Consider the following 22,775-nt stretch of genomic DNA (forward strand, 5'->3'; position numbering starts at 1 on the left):
TATGAGGTCTCTAGAATATCGACATATAAGTCAGCATGTCTAGTTTCATTTTTTAAAGTCGGGATATACTATGATCTATCCTCTATGATCACTGAAAATGACATTGGTACATATATAGCGGATACGAGTGAAAACTTTTAGTGTACTGTGTCTTATGTACAGCTGGAGTCTTGATCAAGTACAACTTACGAACATTTAAGCGCATTTATCTCGAAACTAACAAATGAAGCATACGTCTTTGTTATTATAGAGTCCCCACATATAGTTCTTGGTAAACTGTAATTTTACATTTGAGAAAAGCCTCTTGTTGCATGAAAATTAGACTCTATTTACGAAAAGTTAATCTCAGACATGTTTTTAAAATTAGGGATGAAGATATTTCCTTGTCCCTGATTCATTTCAATCGATTGACCCCATTAAAACATCTTGAAAGGAAGCATATACAAGGTTTCATGAAAATTGAATTTACGGAAGTTATAAGTTACCATGTTTTAATAAAAATGGCGTGAATTTACCCACCTCCTTTTTACTGGTTTCAATCTCGAAAAATATGAAAATGCCTCTAATTTCAAACAAATTGCACCTTATGTTTCATAAAAATCAAATAACTACGAAATTTCCAGCTAACTAACTGCATGTTTATTTATTTATTTGCCATCAACACAACAGGCATAAGCCCAATTATAGTGTTGGTGTATTACATAATACATTTACAATAGTTTTTTTAAACATAGAGTTCATATTGCAGATGTCAATTTCTTTGTGTTTGATACATATTTTGTTATAAGTAGAACACATTCTCCAAATTGGTGATTTCAATAATACGTTGGTCCTTGCTTTTTTGCAATAAATGTCCTATGAAATCCGGAAGTTCAATGCCGCATTCACAAAGGGTCTCCACTTCTGTCCTTAGCCAACTAGATCCAGTTTCTACTTTGTATTCCTATTTCTGCGAGATCCATCTTAATATCGTCCTCCAATCTACGCCTAGGTCTTCCTAATAGTCGTTTAACGATTGGACTTCCAGTTAAAACTTTGAAAACGTACTTACTTTCTTCCATTCTAGGTAAATGATCTGCCCACCTCAGCCTCCTAGACTTGAAATTTATAACAGATTTTTAAAATAAAAATCGGAGGGAGAGGCAGTAAATTCACCCTTAGTATTGACGAATTTCAGTTCCAACTAGTGAAAATACTAAGAAATCTGAGATAAAATATACATCTTGTTTTCTAAAGTTATCTAGAATATATATATATATATATATATATATATATATATATATATATATATATATATATATATATATATATATATATATATATAAGTAATTAAGGTAAATTCACCCCCTCATTTTACACTGATTTCAAACCAACGTATTAAAGTCTCAAAGAAAATATACATGTTATAACAAAATTGCATATTTTTTAAAAAATAAAACTTATCTTGGAACATTTTTAGTTTCAAATTGAGTGGGTAAATTTGTCTCAATAACCGTCACCAGGTTATAGAAATTATTTTTATGGACGCTTTGTATATTTTGGAAGGACGAAATTTGTTATTCGATTTATACCTTATTCTGTGCCGCAAATAATTTCTTTCTTCGTTGGGAATTGCTTCTTTCCCATGAAATTGAACAAAGAAGTCTTTTATCATCCAGGTGTCTGAGCGCCAGAGCGACGACAACTATATCGTTCTGCCAGTTCGTTATCTGAACGTTCTCACAACCAAGTTATCGCAATATCGCGTCGTGGCCAGTGGACTGAAAATTAACGTCAATTCTTTTGACATTCTATTTGTATGTACATACAGGTGGTGCAACCCGATGGTATTTGAGAATGAACTGCTAACATTGACCAGTTGGCCAATCCGGATTAGATCTCGAGTGTTTCAACTCTAGGAGTGTTACTCCATATTTCGAAGCAGCAACTACGTATGTTGCATCGGGCATCGAGCATAATGTTGTGTTAAGGGGCATACGTTATTAGCCAGTCAAGGACCTAGTTATGGCTAGCCCCAATCAGTGAAGTCCCAGATTCACATACCTAATGCGTATTAGTTATAAACGCGCCCTCCAACATTCTCATTCCATTTTGGTGACTGTCTACATTCTTTTGAGGAAGACGAACGTCAATTTTGATGAATTTGTGCAGCAGCAAGCTACTTCGTGGGTCATCCCGGTGTCACTCTCACAGTGCTAATCCCCCATGTGCATTAATGGTGTGAGAAAAGCATCCATAGTGATATCCCAATCATAATCTTCCATACCGATATACAGAAGTGATAAAAGGGCTATAGTGTAGTGAAAAATCGAAGTGCGATTTTACTAGTGAAAATAATTATATATATTCAGTGTTAAGTGTTGTGGTCGTTTCTCTACTACATTATTTTTATAGTATTTTAATAAATAAGCATGGTGCCATTTTATTCAATGTGTTTTTGTTGTATATATGAATAATCTTTGTGTGCGTCAATGTATGAGTGACCGTCTGATCGTCCGTGAGGATTTCGAGACGGGATATCCAAACCTCTCGGTGTCTAATGCTCATCTCATTATTGAGACCGGTGGTCGATTTGGGAACAATTCTGTAATTCTCTTTTGGAAATGTCCCTTGGTGTCTTTACCAGGTAAGTTCAGGTCTCCTGAAAATACTCATTAGTGGGGTAGTAAGGGGACGGGTCCAGACGGCGGTTGCATCTCCTAATCCATGACATTTCATCTCTAAACAATGAGGATTGTAGAGAAACCTTAAAGAAGATTGCAGTAAAATCGAATCCTTTTACAAAAGTTATTGTGTCCAAAAAACTGAAAGTTGAGTAGAAATAATACCTCTTTTTACCCTATTATTTTTGACTGAATTCAACCCAAAGAGGTGGCAATGATTAATGAGCACTAGATAACATATACAGCACGCTAAGTTATTGTGTCCAAAAAACTGAAAGTTGAGTAGAAATAATACCTCTTTTTACCCTATTATTTTTGACTGAATTCAACAAAAAGAGGTGGCAATGATTAATGAGCACTAGAGAACATATACAGCACGCTACATCAAAGATTTTTTTTTCAAGTTATTCTGAAAAAGTTCGTAATTGCGTCACGTTTATCTGTAAGTTAGAACGAGATATGAAATTTACCCCTTATTCTTAACGGATTTCAACCCCAAAGAATAGGCTTATTTTCCATTGTTGGAAAATGGCCATTTACTGTACAAAGTATCATCGGATTGATTTTACAAGAGTTATTTTGGAACAGATAGATTGACAGACACCCAAATACCAGTTGCGTTGAATAGTACAATGTAATTTCGTCTATCATGGAGTGAAAAGTGATCCTGATTTACCATAAGTTAGTGTCTAATACCTGTGTATCGTAGAAACGAACAAAATATTATTTTTTTAAATAAAGTGCCTTACTCCTCCCAACCTAAGAGTCATTCAAAATTACGAAAAAAGGAAAGCTACCCTAAAATCTAATATTAAATTTGCAGTGATTGTAAATGATGTCAACCGAAAACAATAGACCTAATTGGGAAGCTTGAAAGTATAAGATATGTTTCATGAAAACCATGATTTGTAGGATTTGTTGGAAAGTTATGGTTAACGTGCTTTCACAAGATAGCATGAATTACGAGGAGTAATGTACCTTTCATTTTTTGACTGATTTTAACTTTTCGCAGTGGAAATTGTAAGAAAGTGTTAAAAAATATATAAACTTTGTGTCAAAATCTTAAGTTATTTTCTTAAACAAAAATTACAGTGAGAATTCTTTTAAAATCAGTGAATGGATAAAAGGTTTGATCTTCTTGATTGATTTTAACATAAATGTTTTTTTTATTCCAATAATAAAGTTTTGTTTTGCATTCTTTTCTGCGTTTATTTAGCAATAATAATAATAATAATAATAATAATAATAATAATAATAATAATAATAATAATAATAATAATAATATTGAACTTTGAACATCTTTTATGAACCAAATTTTGACAGGTCGAGGATAATTTTTAACTATTTTTTTAAATTCCAATAAGAATTATCATTTTGGAATTACAGGCAGAAATGTTATTGTTATTGTTATTGTACAAATCTCAGCATTACGAGACAAAAAGCTTTCATTCACAGACCAAACATTTCCAATTCGACGATGTGTGACGTAGAAGCTGTTTTGCTATTAGAGGAAGGATAGATGAAAAGGTGGAGCGAAATAGAGGAAACAACGAGTTAGGGAAATGGAATAAAACAAGTGTTGCCGGCAGTGATGCCAATCCAAGGGGAAAATCATATTTTGTGGGATTTATTAGTTTCTCGAAAGATGAAAGGAATTTTCGTCTCAATTGGCAGTAAATATAGCACTTTTCATCCACAGAAACAAAATTATCTATGACCGGAAAGTAGACCAACTACTTCTCAATAATCTTGAAACTAGTGTTAAATGTCAGGTTTTGTTATCGGAAAATACATGGTAATGCAGAAGTAACTTCTGAAAAAATAACCTCCAAGAAGTGTAGATTGTGCTCTGGTATTTCTTAAAATACAAATAATATAATGAACGGGAAAAAGTAAAATGCGAAATAAGAAACAGCCAACTTCAAAAACGTTTTACACAAAATACTGGATAATAATAAAGTTACTGTATAACAAAGTCTTCTACCATCCTTACGTTCGTTAGAATAAGTGACAGAAAGGAATTACGTAAATCCTAAATCCTGCCGACAAAATACATTTGTTTTCGCTAGTTTGAACTGTCTCTTTCAATTAAGAAAAATAGTTATCTATCAGGCACTTGAGAAACGTAGAAATCAAATCTTACGGGTAACTTACTCATATATTGGAGAAAATCTGTTACATACAAAAGTATCATTTCCATGTTTATTATTTTAAAAATAATTTTGTAATGAGTATAACGTGGGAAATCCAAGAGCAAAATGGGAATTTCTGCCTCTCAAGATAGGATTTTATAATGTTTAAGGTTGGCATCACTGGTTGTTAGTGTGTTAGTAATCATGAATACGCAAATAGCGTAACTGAAAAATTATCGACTACGCTATTCACGTTCTTGTTTGCTTGACACGACTGCGTGAGAGTAGCAAACTGTAACGTTACACAGCATTCAGCTGAAAATGACCGCTATATGCACACAAAACAAGGTAAAAAGCATAAACATATGCAAAAAATTATTTTGTCGTTAGCAAAATCAGTTTGCTGGAAGTTAACAAATTACCTAGCAATATATTTTCTAAAGCAGCTTTTCCCAAACTGCGGTCTGAGGGTCTCAAGTGTCTCTTCAGGTCTCTTAGATTGAATATTCAAAAAGAAAAAAGAAAAAAAGATAGAGAAAATTAAATTCAAGCAAATTGTGTATTACGCAATATAGTGGAGAATCTCGGACAGGTATAGATTATACAAATGATGGATTATGGGTTATAAAAATTCTAATAATTTATATAGATACGTTATTATATGAGAAGAAGTCAAAAAATAAAGGTACATTTATTCTAATGATAGAAAACTGAAATATTTTATCTTTCTACATAATCTCCCTGCAGTTCAACGCACTATTTCCCAACGTTTCAGAAGTTTTTTTTTGATTCCGTTAAAACAAAAAAAAAAAGAAGTTTTTCAGTTGCACCTAGTGTTGTAAAGGCCTGGAAAAAAAGCGAAAATTTTGGGTAAAAAAAAGTTTTTTACCGTTTATCCCCGAGCTTGGAAAAAAAAGGAAAATTTGGGAAAAATTGAAATTCTCGAATATTTGATTATATTATGCTTTTAAAATGAAAACTATTTTATATTTACTAGCTTACAGTTAAGATCATTGAGTAGTTATGTTTATTGTATTAGAATAGGGAAATTTTGTGGTAACAAATATATTTGCACCTCTTCTTTAAAATTAGCACCGTGGTAGAATGGAATTATGGCTACAAAAGATACTAAAATATCATCCTAGTTAGATTAATTAATATAGACGCATTTAAATTATCTTAAGTAATCTTACAAAGTTACCATTTTGTAATAGGAAAGTGTTAAAATGACGACCAGAATCATTTTAGTTAATACCGGTATGTTCAAATCAAATATATGTTTTATGGAGATACGTATCTTCCTTGGGCTGTGTAAAATTTCCGGAAATTTTGAACCCATTACAAAAACTCTTTTCTTCAGAAATATTGACAAAACCCGGAAAATATAATTTAGAAACTATTTCTTCGCCTGATGCTAATCTTATTTGCTGTAACGTGTCTACAGCATATATACACAACATATTTCGCTAGCAGGATAAATACTTAAAGCAACAGCTTTTAATTTTATTTTTTAGTTTTCTGATTTCTGATAAAAAATCCCCCTTTATTATTTGTATATTTTTCTAACAACTCAAAAAGAGAGATGATCTTATTTACATATACACACATACAGCGCACAAGTACGTAAATATGAGCAGTGATAAATATATTAAAGAATTAAACATGTGAAATTTTCATTCGTTATTATTAAAGACTAGCAGAATACCCGTTCTCGTACACGGAAAATACGTTTCATTTTGGGTATAAAAGCACCAAAACTGTCACCAATGAACTTAGGGACTCCAAAAACTATGAATTCAACACTAGTATCAGCCATTCCGAAAACTATGGATTCGACACTAATATCGGCCATTTCCATAATTTTTATATATCCACCCCATCTCCCTCTCCCAAGTTGCGGCGCTGAATGTGGATTTAAGCAGCATCAGAAGTGTTAATGTTCTTCTCAAGACCCCAAAAACTATGAATTCGACACTAATATAGGTCATTTTCGATCCTCCCTTCTCCCCCACCCCCAAGTTACGAGGATGAATTTTAATTTAAACGGCAGCGGAAGTGTTACTGTACATTTCAGCTACCCAAAAAGCTATGGATTCGACACTAATATCGGTCATTTTTGATCATATTTATATATCTCCCCGTTCCCAAGTTGTGGGGATGAACTTGGATTTAAACGGCATCGGAAATGTCACTGCTTATCTCAGCGACCCCGAAAACTATGGATTTGACACTACTATCGGCCATTTTAGTCATTTTTATATATCTCTTCCTACCCAAGTTGCGGAGATGAATTTGAATTTAAATTGCATCGGAAGTGTTACTGTTCATCACAGCAACCTCAACAATCATGGATTCGAAATTTTCGATCATTTGCATATATATTTCCCTTCTCCCCAGATCACGGCCCTGAATTTAGATTTAAACGACATTAGAAGTGTCACTGCTTCTCTCTGCGATTCCAAAAACTATTCGACAATAATATCAGTCATTTCTGATGAGTTTATATATATATATATATATATATATATATATATATATATATATATATATATATATATATATATATATATATATATATATATATCACCCCTTCTCCTCCTTAAAGTTTCGGTGTTGAATTTGGATTTAAACTGCATCGAATATGTCACTGTTCATCTCAGGGGCCCTGAAAACTATGGATTCACACTAATTTCGATCATTTTGCAATATATATATATATATATATATATATATATATATATATATATATATATATATATATATATATATATATATATATATATATATATATCGCCCTCTCCCAGTTTGCGGGTGTAAATTTGGATTTCGACACTGATATCGGCTATTTTCAATCATTTTTATATATCTTCCCTTCCTCTTCTCCAAGTTGCGGGCCTGAATTGTTATTTAAACAGCATCGGAAGTGTTACTGTTTACCTCAGCAACACCGAAAAATATAGATTTGACACTAATATCGGTCATTTTCGATCATTTTAAATATCTCCCCTCCCCTTCACCCAAGTTGCAATGCAGAATTTGAAAAAAAAAAACATGAAATGAAATGAAATCTTTAGTTTTACGTCCCACGGTTATGCCGGTTAGGCTAAAGGAGACGGTGATGATGAGAAATGAAAGAAATGGTGGAATGAAGAAAGTGGGAGGAAACGGGAGAACCCCGAGAAAACCCACGGTGTTTGTCCACCACAGAGTTCACACGGCGCGAGCTGGAGGCACCGGAGGTGAACAATGCAGAATTTGAATTTAAGCTTAATCGGAAATGTCACTGTTAATCTCAGCAACAACGAAAACTATTTGTTCGACACTAAGATCGGTAATTTTCTATATATATCTCCCTTTCCTTCATCCAAGTTGCACCTTCAAAGTGAAATGGTAAAATCCATCCCAGGCTCGAACCTCATCTATATTGAAAATTTTTATCGAGACCAGTCTGGTGGTTCAAGTCACTTTCATTTATATATATATATATATATATATATATATATATATATATATATATATATATAAATATATATATATATAGATAGATAGATAGATAGATAGATAGATAGATAGATAATTTGTCGCACTAGAAAACAGGTATTTGTTTACATACAAAATTTTGTACATAAAGTTTATATTAAAGTCTGTATTTGAATATTAAATAATAGTAATTAGATGTCTTAGTACATGAGTATTAGGGACATTTGCCTACTGCTTTCTCTTTTAAAAACTAATTTGGTTAAAACTAAAATTTCACCAGATCAAAGAGCACATTAAAAACTCAGTTTCATTCAAGAGGCCTATTTGTTACAATAGAAACACTTCCCGAGGTAGATGGTGTATGCAGCTGTTAAAGTCCTGTAATTAATGCACAACCACGAATAAACGACTAAAAAGCATATAAAGGAAATGAGTGAAGACTATTAATTTTCAAGAATAATTACAACAGTTTTATTTTCGAATGCTTCTTTTTTAAATATTGCAAGGATCCCCACATCACAACAGACGCACGTGTCAGCTCAACACGTGCTAATGATTATAAACAACCTAGCAGACAAGAAACCGACACGAAGGACACCGAGGAACGCCGAAAGCAGACGGACCTCACGGAAGGACCCGAGGAGGACAAATAAAAGGAGACCACCGAGGGACCCAACATCAGTCGTCCAACTGATCAAATCACCTACACCGCCCTGAGGTCGCACTGGACTAGGGGTACACCTATCGTTCCCGAGGTCGCATTGGACTAGGGGTACACATATCGTTCCCGAGGTCGCACTGGACTAGGGGTCCTTTCTACAACCAAGCCTTGCGAAGCTACCTTGAGCTGAGGGAGCTATCCTTCCAGGCTCACCGAATCGGTAAGTGCCTTGGAGACTGCCTTGAGAGAAGGAGCACCGTGCAAAATACCTATTCTCCTCTACTTGGACATTAAAGAGAAAACAGTATTGTACTCTTTGTAATCAAAGACGTTTTGTATTTATCAAATTTTATAATAAATTGGTGAAGGGAATAAATTTCGTCCATTATTGACCCTACCAAAATCATTACAATATTCACAATATTGAAATTTCTCAACATTTTTCACGCGTTCGAAAAAAAAAATGTTCCATTACTAGTAAAACTAACCTAATACGAAGATTTTTGTTATTTTCGCAATTTTTCCGGAAAGAAACCGGAAAAACCGTTTTCTACCAGCAGGTTCAAAATTTCCGGAAATTTACAACACTAGGTGCACCTGTAATCAAATTTCCACCGCATCAATGATAGCAGATGTTTGACGTTTAAATTTATTAACTTCTGGTGATGATGGGTGTTTGCAAACCATGCTCGCAGCCTTACTGTCCGGTTTTGCGATGATGTACCCAAGTTTCATTTACAGTAACGATTTGCTGTAAAAATTCGTCTCCCTCGCGACGATAACGGCCCAAATGTTTGTGAGAGATGTTCAACCCTTGTGCTCTATGCTTCGCGATAAACAGCTGTCACCATATTGCACTTGCATTCGACGAATAATTTCCACAAGTTTAACACCTTCTGCAAACACAAAGCGAATCGCTACCCTCATTTCCTCCTTGGTGCAGATCGACAATGGAGCTGCCATGTTTAACGGTTCGCTACATTCCAACAACTAATGCGGGAATCAGAGTGACATGTTGCATAGAAGTGTTGCAGACGACACTAATTCAACGCTGGTTACGAGCAGTGTTACCAAACCCTAGTGCGAAAAATACAGAAGTCCCTTTACTTTATGACTTCCTTTCTTAAAATATTCTTGGCTTCAACTATTTAAAAGAAACTAATGTGCATTTTGCACCATTCATACCAATATAAAATAAGGAGAATTTTAATTATCATGTAAAACATGAAAAATTATAAATTTGCTTTCGAAGGGGCCAAAATATAATCCGTAGAATATTCTGACTAATCTAATAAAAATACTCTCGACTTGAAAAAGTTTGAAAAATCGCTATCCTAAAATGTGTGGGTGTGTACAGGTAATAAACACCACTAACAAAATCTGTAATATATATATATATAAAATCATTAGCATAAAACACTTAGGAAGTTGAGATAAAGATGCTATATTTAAAAATATGACTTTGTATTAAATTACAACAAAAATATGTGTTCTATACTGGACTTACCTGTATGACTGTGCGACACAGGATCTTCAGCAAACAACAAGAAATTGCAAAATATGACGAAATACGTGACGAAGAGGCGAGCGTATGGATGCTGGAAGTAGTAGCGTAGATCTCTTTCCATGTAATAAACGAGAAAATTGTGACCGTCAACACTCTTTCGTCGCTGAAGAGCTTCACTTTCCTCCCAACTGCTCGCCTTCTTCGTTAGCTCATGGGAGAACGGAGGAGTACGCTGATAAGGCGGTGGATGGACAGAGTTGTGAAATTGGTCCGTGCTTGATTTTTTAACCTTCGTGAGATCACCATCACTAACATATCCACGAAACTCATCTTCTGGTGTGTATACTGTTGTTGTGTCCAGTGTGTCACCGAAACTTAATTGCTTTTGTACTCTTGTTCTCGTGGCACCATTACCACTTGATGAGTCCAACTCTACGACACTAGGTTTCCCAGGCATTGAACCAGGTGTGGGGATTTCTAATGACGTTGGAGTTACTGTCGGCGCTGAGCCTGGAGTATTGAGGGACCCTGGGGTAGCTATAGGCGCTGGGGCCTCGGAGGACGATTCTTGTGTCAAAAGAGACATGGGAGGCTCTAAAGAGCTAGGAGTCGCAAGGGGAGCACGGAATTCCATCCCGTCGGAGCCTGGAGTGGCAAGTGGTGCAGGAGTAGTTGGTGGTGCAGGAGGAGGGCTAAATAAAGGATCGAACAAATTAGGACACGTAGGCGAATGGGTGACTGAGTGAGGCGTAGGCAAACGTGGCAGAAGTCCATCGTCATCATCACAAGCACCAATACTACTGCCACCTGGCGGTAAGGAACCAAGCTCAAGAAAACCCTCAGCATCTTGACCATCGCTTAGGTGCCAAGAGATACTCCTCGTTTGAGGGGATAGATGATTGTTGTTCAAAGAACTGAGAGTACTTCCGTCTATGTATGACATCTGTTGAGATACACGGTTCCAAAAATCTAGAGTACTTCCTCCTGCAGCACTTTCGGGCCTTCTTTGCCCATTCAGGCTCTTTCGTTCGAGATGGCCATTGCATGTGTTAAGCGACAGAAGAGAGCATCTTAGTGGACGCGAAAAACCGGTCTTAACCTCCATATCTTTAACTCCTTAATTTCTGTTTGTTACCCGTCACTTTCCCTGAAAACGTATACAAAGTACTCTCAGAATGAAATATCACTATATATTTTTTTCCGTACAAAGAGAAAAAAACGTGATTTCTTTTGTCGTTTGTTGCGCTTCACAAGACACCTAACAACATACACACCACTGACACCAATGAAATTTACACATATGTACAAACGATCACATCTATACGCACACAGACGTTCGTTTTTTTAAATATATATGTTTTATAACACACACGCTTATAACAGCGGAAGATGCAAAAAGAGTAAAACCCGTGTCTTATGTACCAAAAGAATCGACAATAAAAACCAGTTCTTCTTTATACATACACTAACGATAATTTATTTGGTCGAAAAGGGGATTTGTTTGATATCTAGCCTATGCCAGTGGCGAATATAACCCGAACTTGAGCCGAGCGTCTCATATTGGTTCTGTCCTGTGTATACATCCTATACTAAGCACGGCTGCCTTCAACATGGCGCCTGCTCACAATGGTTACACACTAATCCATCATGATGTTGCTCCTCTTCCAATACTAAAGCATTACTTCCTAGTTAGCCGAATGTTTCTTCCATCGCTGACAACACCTGCAATGATACGGAAAAGAAGTAATGTTAGAATTATCAACTACTGGTAAGTAAACCAACAAGAAAAGTGTTTTAATTAGAATTATTTTACATGACTATATTTATGTATATTTTAATATCTATATAGACTTCACTATAAGCGAAAGTCATCTTTGTGGGAATTAGTTGAATCTTTCTATTATTACTATTATTTCTATTCCACTAAATGATACTCTGAGATGTTGATGCCACTGTTTTTTCCCTACCAGTGGTATTCAAAATGTTGGAATTTTCTGGAGATGTAGGTATAAATCAATGTACAAACTTTCGTATTTCTACTTAGTCTTGAATATAATTCTTTTCGATAAAGAGTATACGAAATAATAACGTAAAGATATTCTACAGTAGATCATTTTTTCCATTAGTCAACATCTTGAAAACAACAATTTCGATCTTGTCTATAATTTACACATAAAATGCAGTTTCGACGGGTTCATATCTCAAACTTCCATGGTCTCCGTACTTAAGGTTCAGTACTTAAATAGTTTGTCGAATATATCATTACTAGTAAGCAGAGAGGCCAGGGATTCACCAATAGAGAAGTCACTTCTCATACGTGAGGTCCATCGTTCAATCCTGCCTCGTTCCATGTGAGCTATGTGATGGACAAACACTGTGTGCGTGGGTTTTTTCGGGGTTTCAAAATATGTTTTCAGTATTTTTTTTAAAATCTTCGGGTCTCAGTTAGTTGTAGAATCTTGGAAAGACTGGTCCGCCCTTAATATGAGTCTGCTACTAACTGTGAGTAATTTGGCATTGCTAACATTATTAGTTATAGTCAGTAATCATATACTTGTTTAAAATGATCATTTCAATGCCCTAAATATTGAAATGCTGTAGAATTTTACATGTTACCCCGTATCAATGTGCAAAATTTAGCAATTCTTGCTAGTCACAACATACCAAACATTTATGGTCGTGAGTGAGTCAGCCTAAAAACACAAAACATACAGTTTAAGTGGGTTCGTAGTTCAACTCTCAACTGTCTCCCACCTGTATAAGATTTGATACTATTGTATAACATGTTATTACTAATAACTGTGTGCAATTTGGCGTTGCTGGCGTTATTAGTTACTGAACAGTGATACCTTGAAAATTATTATTTCGGTGTATGTAGTCGTTCGTGTAAAGCTAGCTAGCAGCGAGGCTGGATCTTCGTTGTCTGCTCTGCTGCGCACGCTGATTTGTTTGTGACTTTTTGGGCTTCCATAACTCTCCAGAGCGCAAGATCTTAGTTCCAAACACATGTCTTCCCGCACTTCAATTTTAGATACCTACTTATTAGCTAAAGGGAAAATTTCTTAAATACGAGTAAAAATAAGATCTGATCGAAGCAAACACTTATTATTACTAATTTGTGTTATGGTTTCGACACTATGTCACTGCCTTCATCAGACATATTATCTTAGATAAAATATTTACTGCAAAGTATTATGAAGTGGGCTATATTGAGTGCAGCAATCAGTCAAATTAAATCTACAAAATGTTCTGACATCTCAATCTAAAACACACGGTGTCAGAAAGAAACCAAGTTCCGAAAGACTACGAAAAGGTAAACTTGTCAATACTGTTAAATTCTTTAGCCAAGTAGAACTGGCTACAACAGATCATAACTTACCTTGATTAAAGAATTGGCTGTACTGACAATGTAACCGGTTAGTCAAGTTCATCAAATACTTTCAGAATCAGGAAATTTAATTCAAAGAACTTGGCAGAATCGATATCATAACTTACCTTGGCTGAAGAATTTGACTTTACTGATAAGATTACTTTTTTGTAGTCGTTCGGAACTTGGCTTCTTTTTTGATATAGAATGTTTGGAATCGTATATTTTACAGATATTAGTAACAAAGTGGATGACGAAACTCCCCCATAAATAACCTCGGTCGTTTCATACAGTCACGGTTAGAAGCATTTGCTATGAGTTTCATCAGCATTTTTCAAACTGTGGTCGGCGGACTACAAGTAGTCCTCGAGGTTTACCGTTGTGGTCCTTTTAGATTTAACATTAGTCCAAGAAAAAAAGATAGAAAGACTTCGAATTTCGAATCACACATAGTAGTTTAGAATCTTAGGTATAAATTATATAAATAAGAGATCATAAAATAGAACAAGGCAAATATTATTCAAATACCAATAACTTATATAGATGTAGACTATTATTATACAGGGTGTTTCAAAACAACACCGCCAACGTTTGTAAGGTGATTCCTAACACCAAGATAAGACAAAAAGTATAGACCAACCTGGGTACACAAATGCTTCCTTTCGGAGTTATAGGTTGCCGAAAACATGAAAAACTGAACTTTAAAGGTCCATAGCTCCAAAACTATGGGATCTACCATAGTGGGGTCAAGATTTCACTTAGGAACTAATATGTACTCTATCCAAAAATCCATGATTCAGAATCCTAAGGAACTCACGCAACAATTTTCATGGAGAGAATTTAACTACGGAGTTATAATTTGAAGTACTCATCGACTACCTCTATAAAAATTTTTGTTTGTGTATACTTTTTGTCTTATCTTGGTGTCAGGAATCACCTCCCAAACGTTGTCGGTGTTGTTTTGAAAACCCTGTATAATATTCTTGATAGTCTACAATTAAACCAACTACATAATACGTATTTCCTTCTATTAATATATAAATAAGAACATTTTAATTAATAACTTTTTTAAAATTGTAAGTATATTGAATAGTGGTATGTGCTTAAGACATTTAAAAAATATAAATTTGCACCCAAGGGGGTTAAAAGTGTGTAAGTTGGTCTGTATAACATTCTGACTAGTAGAGGTAGTCCCCACTTAAAAAAAAACAGTTTGAAAAATACTGGCCTGGATGAACAGTTCTTATTGTTGTGGAAGGTACTACAAACATTGCATGAAGAAGGCCTGGGAAACTAAAAGTTGACAACCTATAGCACAGATTTATATCTCGGCGTTAGATCAAAAGCATGACATTTGAGTTCTTCGTTAAGGAATTCGAATACAAATAGGAACTAAATAAAAATAAAAGTAAGAAAACAGGTTTTAACTAAAGAACTGATTTCACAGCGAAATTGGCATACAAAAACTGTTGTTTCTCGAGAACCTTCTGTCAGCGTATTACAATTCGTTGATGTATATTAAAGAGACTTTTACCAAATAGAAACAATATTACAATGTGTTTATGGTGGAAAGCGATTTTCTAGTAGGAACGACATGACGTCCCTACGATTGCATTAGATAGCTGATAATATCATGCCACACTTACCAAGCCTCCTGCTCTCATACAAAATTCTCACATGAGCACCGGTAGCTGTATCTTGTTTGCATTTTGTTGCTTTCAATTTCTCAATATACCCAGGATGAACTGAAAAGAGCTGATCACTTTTTCATTTGACCTATTTTAGGAGTAAAAATTATTGATAGAAAAATATTTAGCACATGAAAGAAGATCAAATGAAAGAGGAAGTTGAAGCACCTTTTTGCTTAAATATGAAGGGTGGACCTTTATACTTACATAAGGTTCAAAAATTCTATAACCTGACGAAGTATGAAAAATTCTATAACCTGACAAAGGGCATTGCTTTTCAATTAATCGTGTGTTAGTAAATAGGTATTTTTTCATACTTCGCTTGAAGTTTTCCAGGCAAGAGGAAAAAAATGCTGAACTAAATGTTTTCTTCAAAATATTTTAGGACTAATAGAGTCCTAGAATGTCTTGAAGAATGTGCTGCTCACTATACTGTCCTTATCATGATTTTTTTTAACTAAAGAAAACCGAAATGTGGGACGAAAATTACAAATAAAGCTTTTGAAACCAAATGAATGTTGCCTGCATAGTTTAAGATGATGTGATAGTTTCATCAAGGAAAATCTGAAAAAAAAATGTCTTTAGCTATTCGTTTTCTTATTCATATTTAACTAATTAAATTGGGTGAAAAGAGAAATGTAATACAATAAAAATGTATTGATGATTCTTTGATGTTTGAAAGCATTTGTAGTGTAGCGAAATATTTTATTGGTAGAATTTGCATCGTAATTCCTCATACGAAAACCAATAAAGTATAGGAAACCTTCAAGTAAAGAAATTTGGCAACGAAATAAAGTTGCCATACCACAAAAATTTGTTGAACATTTACAAGACACCGAAAAACTCTAGTTTCTCCCTGATATAGTTTTTTTTTTATATATATTTGTTTTGAAAATATTAAATTGAAGACTCGCTGTAGAAAACAATGTAAGTACCAAACACAAAAGTTACTGTAACAGTAGAAACAAAATATAGTAAATTGTGCCCAAGCGTCAAAAAATAGAAAATACAATTGCTTAGAACTACAACTTAGTGTATAGCCAAGTATGAAAATTTAACTATGGCATAAACGGATTCAAAAAATAAAATAAGTGTAACAGTTTCAAGGTGGCACTTACATTGTTTTCTACTGCGAGTCTTCAATTCTAGAAAAGAAAACGCTTGTTTAATTGTACAAAATGTAACATTTATTTCATGATCCCTCCTTTGGAATTCTTAGGGTTAATGATAACCTTAAAAATATGAACTTCAAACCTTATCACAACGCTGATTACATGCGAGTAAAAATATGGTATATTTCCTATTAAAAGAGTAGCTTTTATATTTGAAATTACTAAATCAAGATTTTTTTTTTAAAAAAAAAAACTTATTTTAATATGAAATTTATTTTTCACCTAAAAGTGTCGTAAACTAATATCAAAGCACATTACGATCTAATAACTACTGCAGTGACATAGTGTGTGTACGCTGAGTCTTTTAAAGCTTTAAAATTACATTAGTTGTACTATATGTATATTTTAATTAAGCGAGGATATGTTTTTATATTATTTGACAATATGATATTAATATACGTATTTTTATTTAAAAAAGAAACAATTTGTAACCCTTGTAACCCTTGTTATGAGCTATAAAGTTATTTGTGAACAAGGGTTATTTGTTCTTATTTATTCCATACAAACGTAGATGAAAAGCAGCTAAAAATAATCCAGAAAATAAAACATTTCATAAATCAATGTTTACATACTTAATATGAGTTTCGCATTGTTAATGTAGTCAATGGTTGTGTTTCTGCATAATAAAACAAGCGTTGATGAACTTTCTAAATACCTTTTTTTTGGCATTATATACAGGGTGTTCGAAAACAACACCATACTCCTTCGGAAGGACATTTCTGACACCAAATTAGGATAAAAGGTATAGATCAACCGGGATGTAAAAATAAAATATTTTTGACTGAGTGCTGAGTCAAAAATTTGTCAAAAAATTATCAGGTTCTCAATTTAACCAGTCTATATATATTCGACATAGATGTACCGGTTTTGATTATTCTTTCTGTCTTTGAAAGAATACACCTTCCTGGTGGTACCATCTCAATTCCTTTAGATTCTGATGGCAGTCTTTGAAGCTAGACTATGAAAAGTATTATAGGATTAATTACGGCAAAGTAACATGCTTATAAGCAACCATAAAGTCTTTAGTGTGATTATGGTTGCATAATATCGCATGGATTGTACTGCAAAGTTTTCAGAACACTTTCATAGTGCTGTACACCAAGAGCGCACTCACGGGGAGTCCATCGAGTCCTTATCCTCCAAAACTTTGTAACTAAACATACATTCGTATACTTTCTCAATAAAATTATACTTGTTTAACAGAAAAAAATGATTCATATAAGATAAAAATTGATCTTACAGTTCATCTGTAGAGTTGTTCTTATAAAAACAATGAAGTTGTATAATTTTTTATCTGAAATTAAAGTTTGAAATATTTAACATTTAATTATCGTCTTTTCTGGTGCCGAATAATACCCATTCAATACTACACTGAGAAAAAAAAATGTAGGTGGCATACTTAAAAACGTAGGTTACATTCGTAATTCCTGTAGTTTCTGGACTTAACGTACAACCGTATATAACATCCTGCAGCAAACGTATAGCTGAAAAAGTATGTATTATACGTACTGTCTGCACAAGTGCAATGACGTCATTCGTGTGACGTTATCTGCAGTAACAAGTATATACGGAGGTAATATCTAGCTTTGTGACGTCAGGGTCGTATGTAGCATGTGGGTTAATAATGACGACATACACTGACTATCAGGACGGAGCATGATTTCAAGAAGTATGCAATATACGTTCTGTACGTATGTTTCTTGCGTTCAACCCCGAGACAGCATCTATATTGTACTTGTGCCCCATACGTACGACTAGATACAGTATACGTATTGTACGTATGTATTATACAGATTTTCCTTATGTCGCACACAGCTTGTCCAGATACAGCATACAGAGTATCCGTATGCACCATACAGAGTGCATATATGTAGCTTACAGACTGTCTGCATGCAGCATATAGATTATACGTATGTCGCGTACAGGTTGGCCATATGTAATGTATAGATTGGATGTATATAGCTAATAGGTTGTCCATATGAAATATACAGATTTTACCTGTATCGAATACGTATTGCCTTCTTGTAATGTATGGATCGGACATATGCAGGATCTAGAGTGTACGTATAGTGCACCATTATTAAAGTGCTGCAACATACTGCAAAGTGCATGATACATTCTTACTGTAATGTTGTCAAATATTGTTTTACTCTGTATGAAAACAAAAATAGCTTAAAATATGGTTGATCTCCTTTGTGCCAATAATAATAAAATTAACAATACTACACTTTTCAAATCTTAGTTTGGAGCAGTGAAACTGTCCAAAGAAATGTATTTACCTGCAGGGTGTCCTATAAGTTTGGGCTTCCTGCTAATTCGTTGGAAAGCTACTGCAAAGTCAAGTGTTGAAAAGTGACACAAGCGTTAATTTTAAAATTATGGGCACAAAGCAGGGGCGGATCCAGGACGGACTTCTGGGGGGGGGCGGTCGGCGGTAATACTGCTACTTTTAAGAGCTCCAAACTTGTTATGGATGGGTTTATTTATATATAAAATAAGAAAGTTTCCTCTTGTGGGGGGGGCGATCGCCCCGATCGCCCCCCTCTGGATCCGCCCCTGGCACAAAGGAGGTTAACCATGTATTAAACTATTTTCGTTTCCATACAGAGTAAATCAATATGTGATATATTACTGTAAGAATTTATCATATGGTTTGCAGTTAGTTAGTTGCAGCACCTCAATAATAATGCAAAATGCACAGCCTTATACAATCCTATATTCAAACTCAAACAAGATTTACGTACAATCATTTATTAAGCTGTTATCATCCATTGCTTGTACGATATAAAGATTATTTTACCTCATTCTTTTCCTTAATAGTATCTTCTACTAAAGTGCAGTTGTTACCACAAGAGGCCTGAATAGAATTTTCCAGAAATAACTTCTCTGTACATTTTAATTAACAGGTTTTTTTTTTTTTAAATGTCGCAATAATTAAAAGTGTGGTGTCAGCCGGAAACGCATTCGCTTACAATATTATTCCTACTCAGTACTCGCCATTAAAAATGAAACACCAAGAAGGAGACTGGGTAGATGCGCCAAAGTTCCCAGGCCGATACCTAATAGTAAGTGCAGAATACTCTTAAACGTTCGCTGTATTCGCTGTGTGACAACGTGGTGACAGCGGAGGCGTTGTGCAGCCATCGACTAAACATATTTATTCTTCCCTGCTATAGACATTCTGCAAATTTGGACTTTCCTGGATGCATCCTTCTTAGTGCAACATTTTAAGGAAAGAGCAATTTAACAGTCTCATACATTGCTTAAAGAAAGAGCAATGATTCTCAGAATTACTCGGAAGATATATATACACAATAATTTAAAACGGTTATTTCAAACTTTGCAATTCAAAGCACGAAAAGAACTATAGATAAAGGAACACTGATTTTAGCCAAATAGTAATTAGTAAACTCAATCACACTCAGTACCATTAGTTGCTTGGTGTTATCCGTAAGTCAGAGATCACGGTATCTCATTTCGTATAGATTTTTGCATTTGTTTAACGCTAAAAATGTATTTTATCGCTAATTGAACCCAGTACCATATATATACCGACAGGACGTACCTTAGTCACAAGGTGACATGAGTGAAACACTAAACTATTCGATTGACACCTGCGGCCTTGTCAACACTAGAGAAAGTTACAAAGTGATTAAGTAAATACGGAACATAGTTCATACAAAGTATAGCGATGTATGAAGTCTCCGTTTCATACGACTTGGATAAAGGATACATCTGAAATAGCAACAAAGAAATATATAATGATTTCTCTGGATAATTTGGATTAGTCCAGAATTCGAACACACACACGCTGGTAAGTCCAACATTTTTTTTTTTTTTTTTTAACTTCTTTCTTCGGATTCCCAATAAAGTTGACTACTGAAAAGCTGAGTTATAGATTCTGTATTAAAACAACACCTTCGCTAGACATGTTCAGTATACACATTGTCTTACATACAGAACAATACATTAGTTATTAATGCATGTCTGAAATAATAGTGCTTCGTATAGAATTTTACTTCATCCAATCGCAATAGCACAAAGATAAAAAATATTGCTAGGGATAATGTTCTTATTACAGAGAAAAAGAATTAAAATGACTTAACATTAACAATCATTTTCTTTAAACAGAGATAATATTTTATTATAATTTATGGAAGAAAGAAATAATTTGTAGTACAGTATCTTTATTAGGGTTATATATTCGTACAAAATAATGTAAGTACAACTGAGTCTGTCTTCAGAAAGGGCGTACTTTTAGCCACAACCTACACTGCTTCTTTTGACTGTCTTTCAAGCAGAATCCTGGTTTGATGCACGAAATACCTGCAACAAAAATCAGAAAATATTTAAAATGTTATATTCAGTGTGCTTAATTTGGTTGTACTTAACAATACAAAGTATCTTAACATTTTTGAGATTAAATGGACAAAATCTGTTAGGTCAGGTATGGACTTTTGGGTTGCACGTAGAAAAACTATGAAGTGTTTATTGATGCTGAACAACAACTCAAAATGTATTACCATTCAAAAGTAAGTGGGTACCTCAATGGTGTTCGGGCTACCATGGGGTACCTAATGTCTGTATTTTTTAGATATATGAAAATATATGTCTCTAAAATGTAAGGAACTGACATCTGTTTACCGAAAACCTCAACTCGGTAAGCCTTATGGATATCGAGATATGGGAAAATAAAGAGCGACACTACAGAACTGTGGAGTTTGCGTACTAGATGGTGCAGTTTCGGAAACGTAATTACGAGGGCTTACAACAACCTCAAAAGTAGTTTCAATTAAATACACTACACACACGCCCTGATGGGGGTTTTCGGGTACCATGATATTCCCAGAACTCTCATTTCTAAATATTCTAAAATATGTCTTAATAACGTTTTAAAGAACGTTAGAGGTGTGTGTTTACCGAAACCGCAAGTCGGTACGCCTAACAGTTACCGAAATATGGTGAAATAAAAAGCGACACCATAGGTACGTGGAGCTTGCATATTAGACAGTACAATTTAGAAAATTAATTAAAATATGACTATCAAGATATTGTCAAATAAAGGGAGGATCCATATAGTTATGGGGTTTTCGTGTTAGGTGGTAAAATTTCCGAAACCGGTCATGTAAAGTTAATAAGCATCAGTAGCAATTTCATCTTAAAATAATTAGGTATTTCCATGGAGTTTAAGAACATCATGGGGTCTACCAAGATTAAATTTTAAAAGTTTTGTAAAATATATTTTGACATTTGTAAAGAGTATTAGAAATATGTATTTACCTAAAAGTTCCAGCTAGTACATCTAGCAGCTAGAGAGACACCATACAATAAAAGCGTATTAGATCTTGAAATTTCAGAAAACAATTATTGATCCTAACAAAAGTTAAATAAGATGGTACTTATATGGGTTAAGTGAGAACCTCAGACTCGTCAGTACAATTTCGATCGAAAGATTAATTCAGCTCTAAATTTTCTTTGGACAATTCCAAGCGTTCATCGGGCTCTGAAATAAAGTGAACATTTTTTGTCAATATCTAATATAGCAAGCGAGATATAAGGAATTATGTATTTTATGACGTCGTAAAAATAGAGACCCACATGGATTTGTACTTTTGAGTATTTGCTGTAAGAAGAAGAAATTTCAGAAAACAACCGTATATACCTTAATAGACAATTAAATGGGCGGGGGCACAGTGGCTTAGTGGTAGAGTGCTTACCTCTGGTGTATTGGGTTCTTGGTTCGATCCACGGCCAAGTCAGTTTGTAGTGGACATCGTATTCGTGGGTTTTCTCGGGGTACTCTCCTCCCACCTTTGCATTCCATCAATTCTGTCAACAACATTCACTTGCTTTAATCATAATCTCCCTGAGACTAAAATGCATAATCGTGGGTCGCTACACTGAAATATTTCCTTTTATTTAATTTTAAAATTAAATAGGGAGTTAAGTATGATCGTATTTCTATGGGTTAAGTGAATACTCCAATAGTTTCTGCAAAAAAAAAAAAAAAAGATTAGTTAAATACCCTACCACTAAGCTACTGTGTCCCCGCCCACTGAATTGTCTATTAAGGTATATACAGTAGTTTTCTGAATTTTTTTCTTT

At 34.4% G+C, this 22,775-nt stretch overlaps 1 protein-coding gene across 4 annotated transcripts in view; it reads right to left on the reverse strand.

The window, feature by feature from the left end:
- LOC145681022 (transmembrane protein 117-like) overlaps nt 1-22,775 on the reverse strand; it is a 483,227-nt gene that overhangs the window by 197,430 nt on the left and 263,022 nt on the right. For all 4 annotated transcript variants that reach the window (XM_081752312.1, XM_081752315.1, XM_081752314.1 and 1 more), the window contains one exon: nt 10,444-12,165. In XM_081752312.1, the coding sequence (XP_081608438.1) occupies nt 10,444-11,548 (1,105 nt within the window). In that variant the 5' untranslated portion in view covers nt 11,549-12,165. The remainder of the gene's footprint in view (nt 1-10,443; nt 12,166-22,775) is intronic.

This window comes from Thermobia domestica, chromosome 3, assembly GCF_964235325.1.
Source record: "Thermobia domestica chromosome 3, izTheDome1.hap1.1, whole genome shotgun sequence".
NCBI classification, from domain to species: domain Eukaryota; kingdom Metazoa; phylum Arthropoda; class Insecta; order Zygentoma; family Lepismatidae; genus Thermobia; species Thermobia domestica.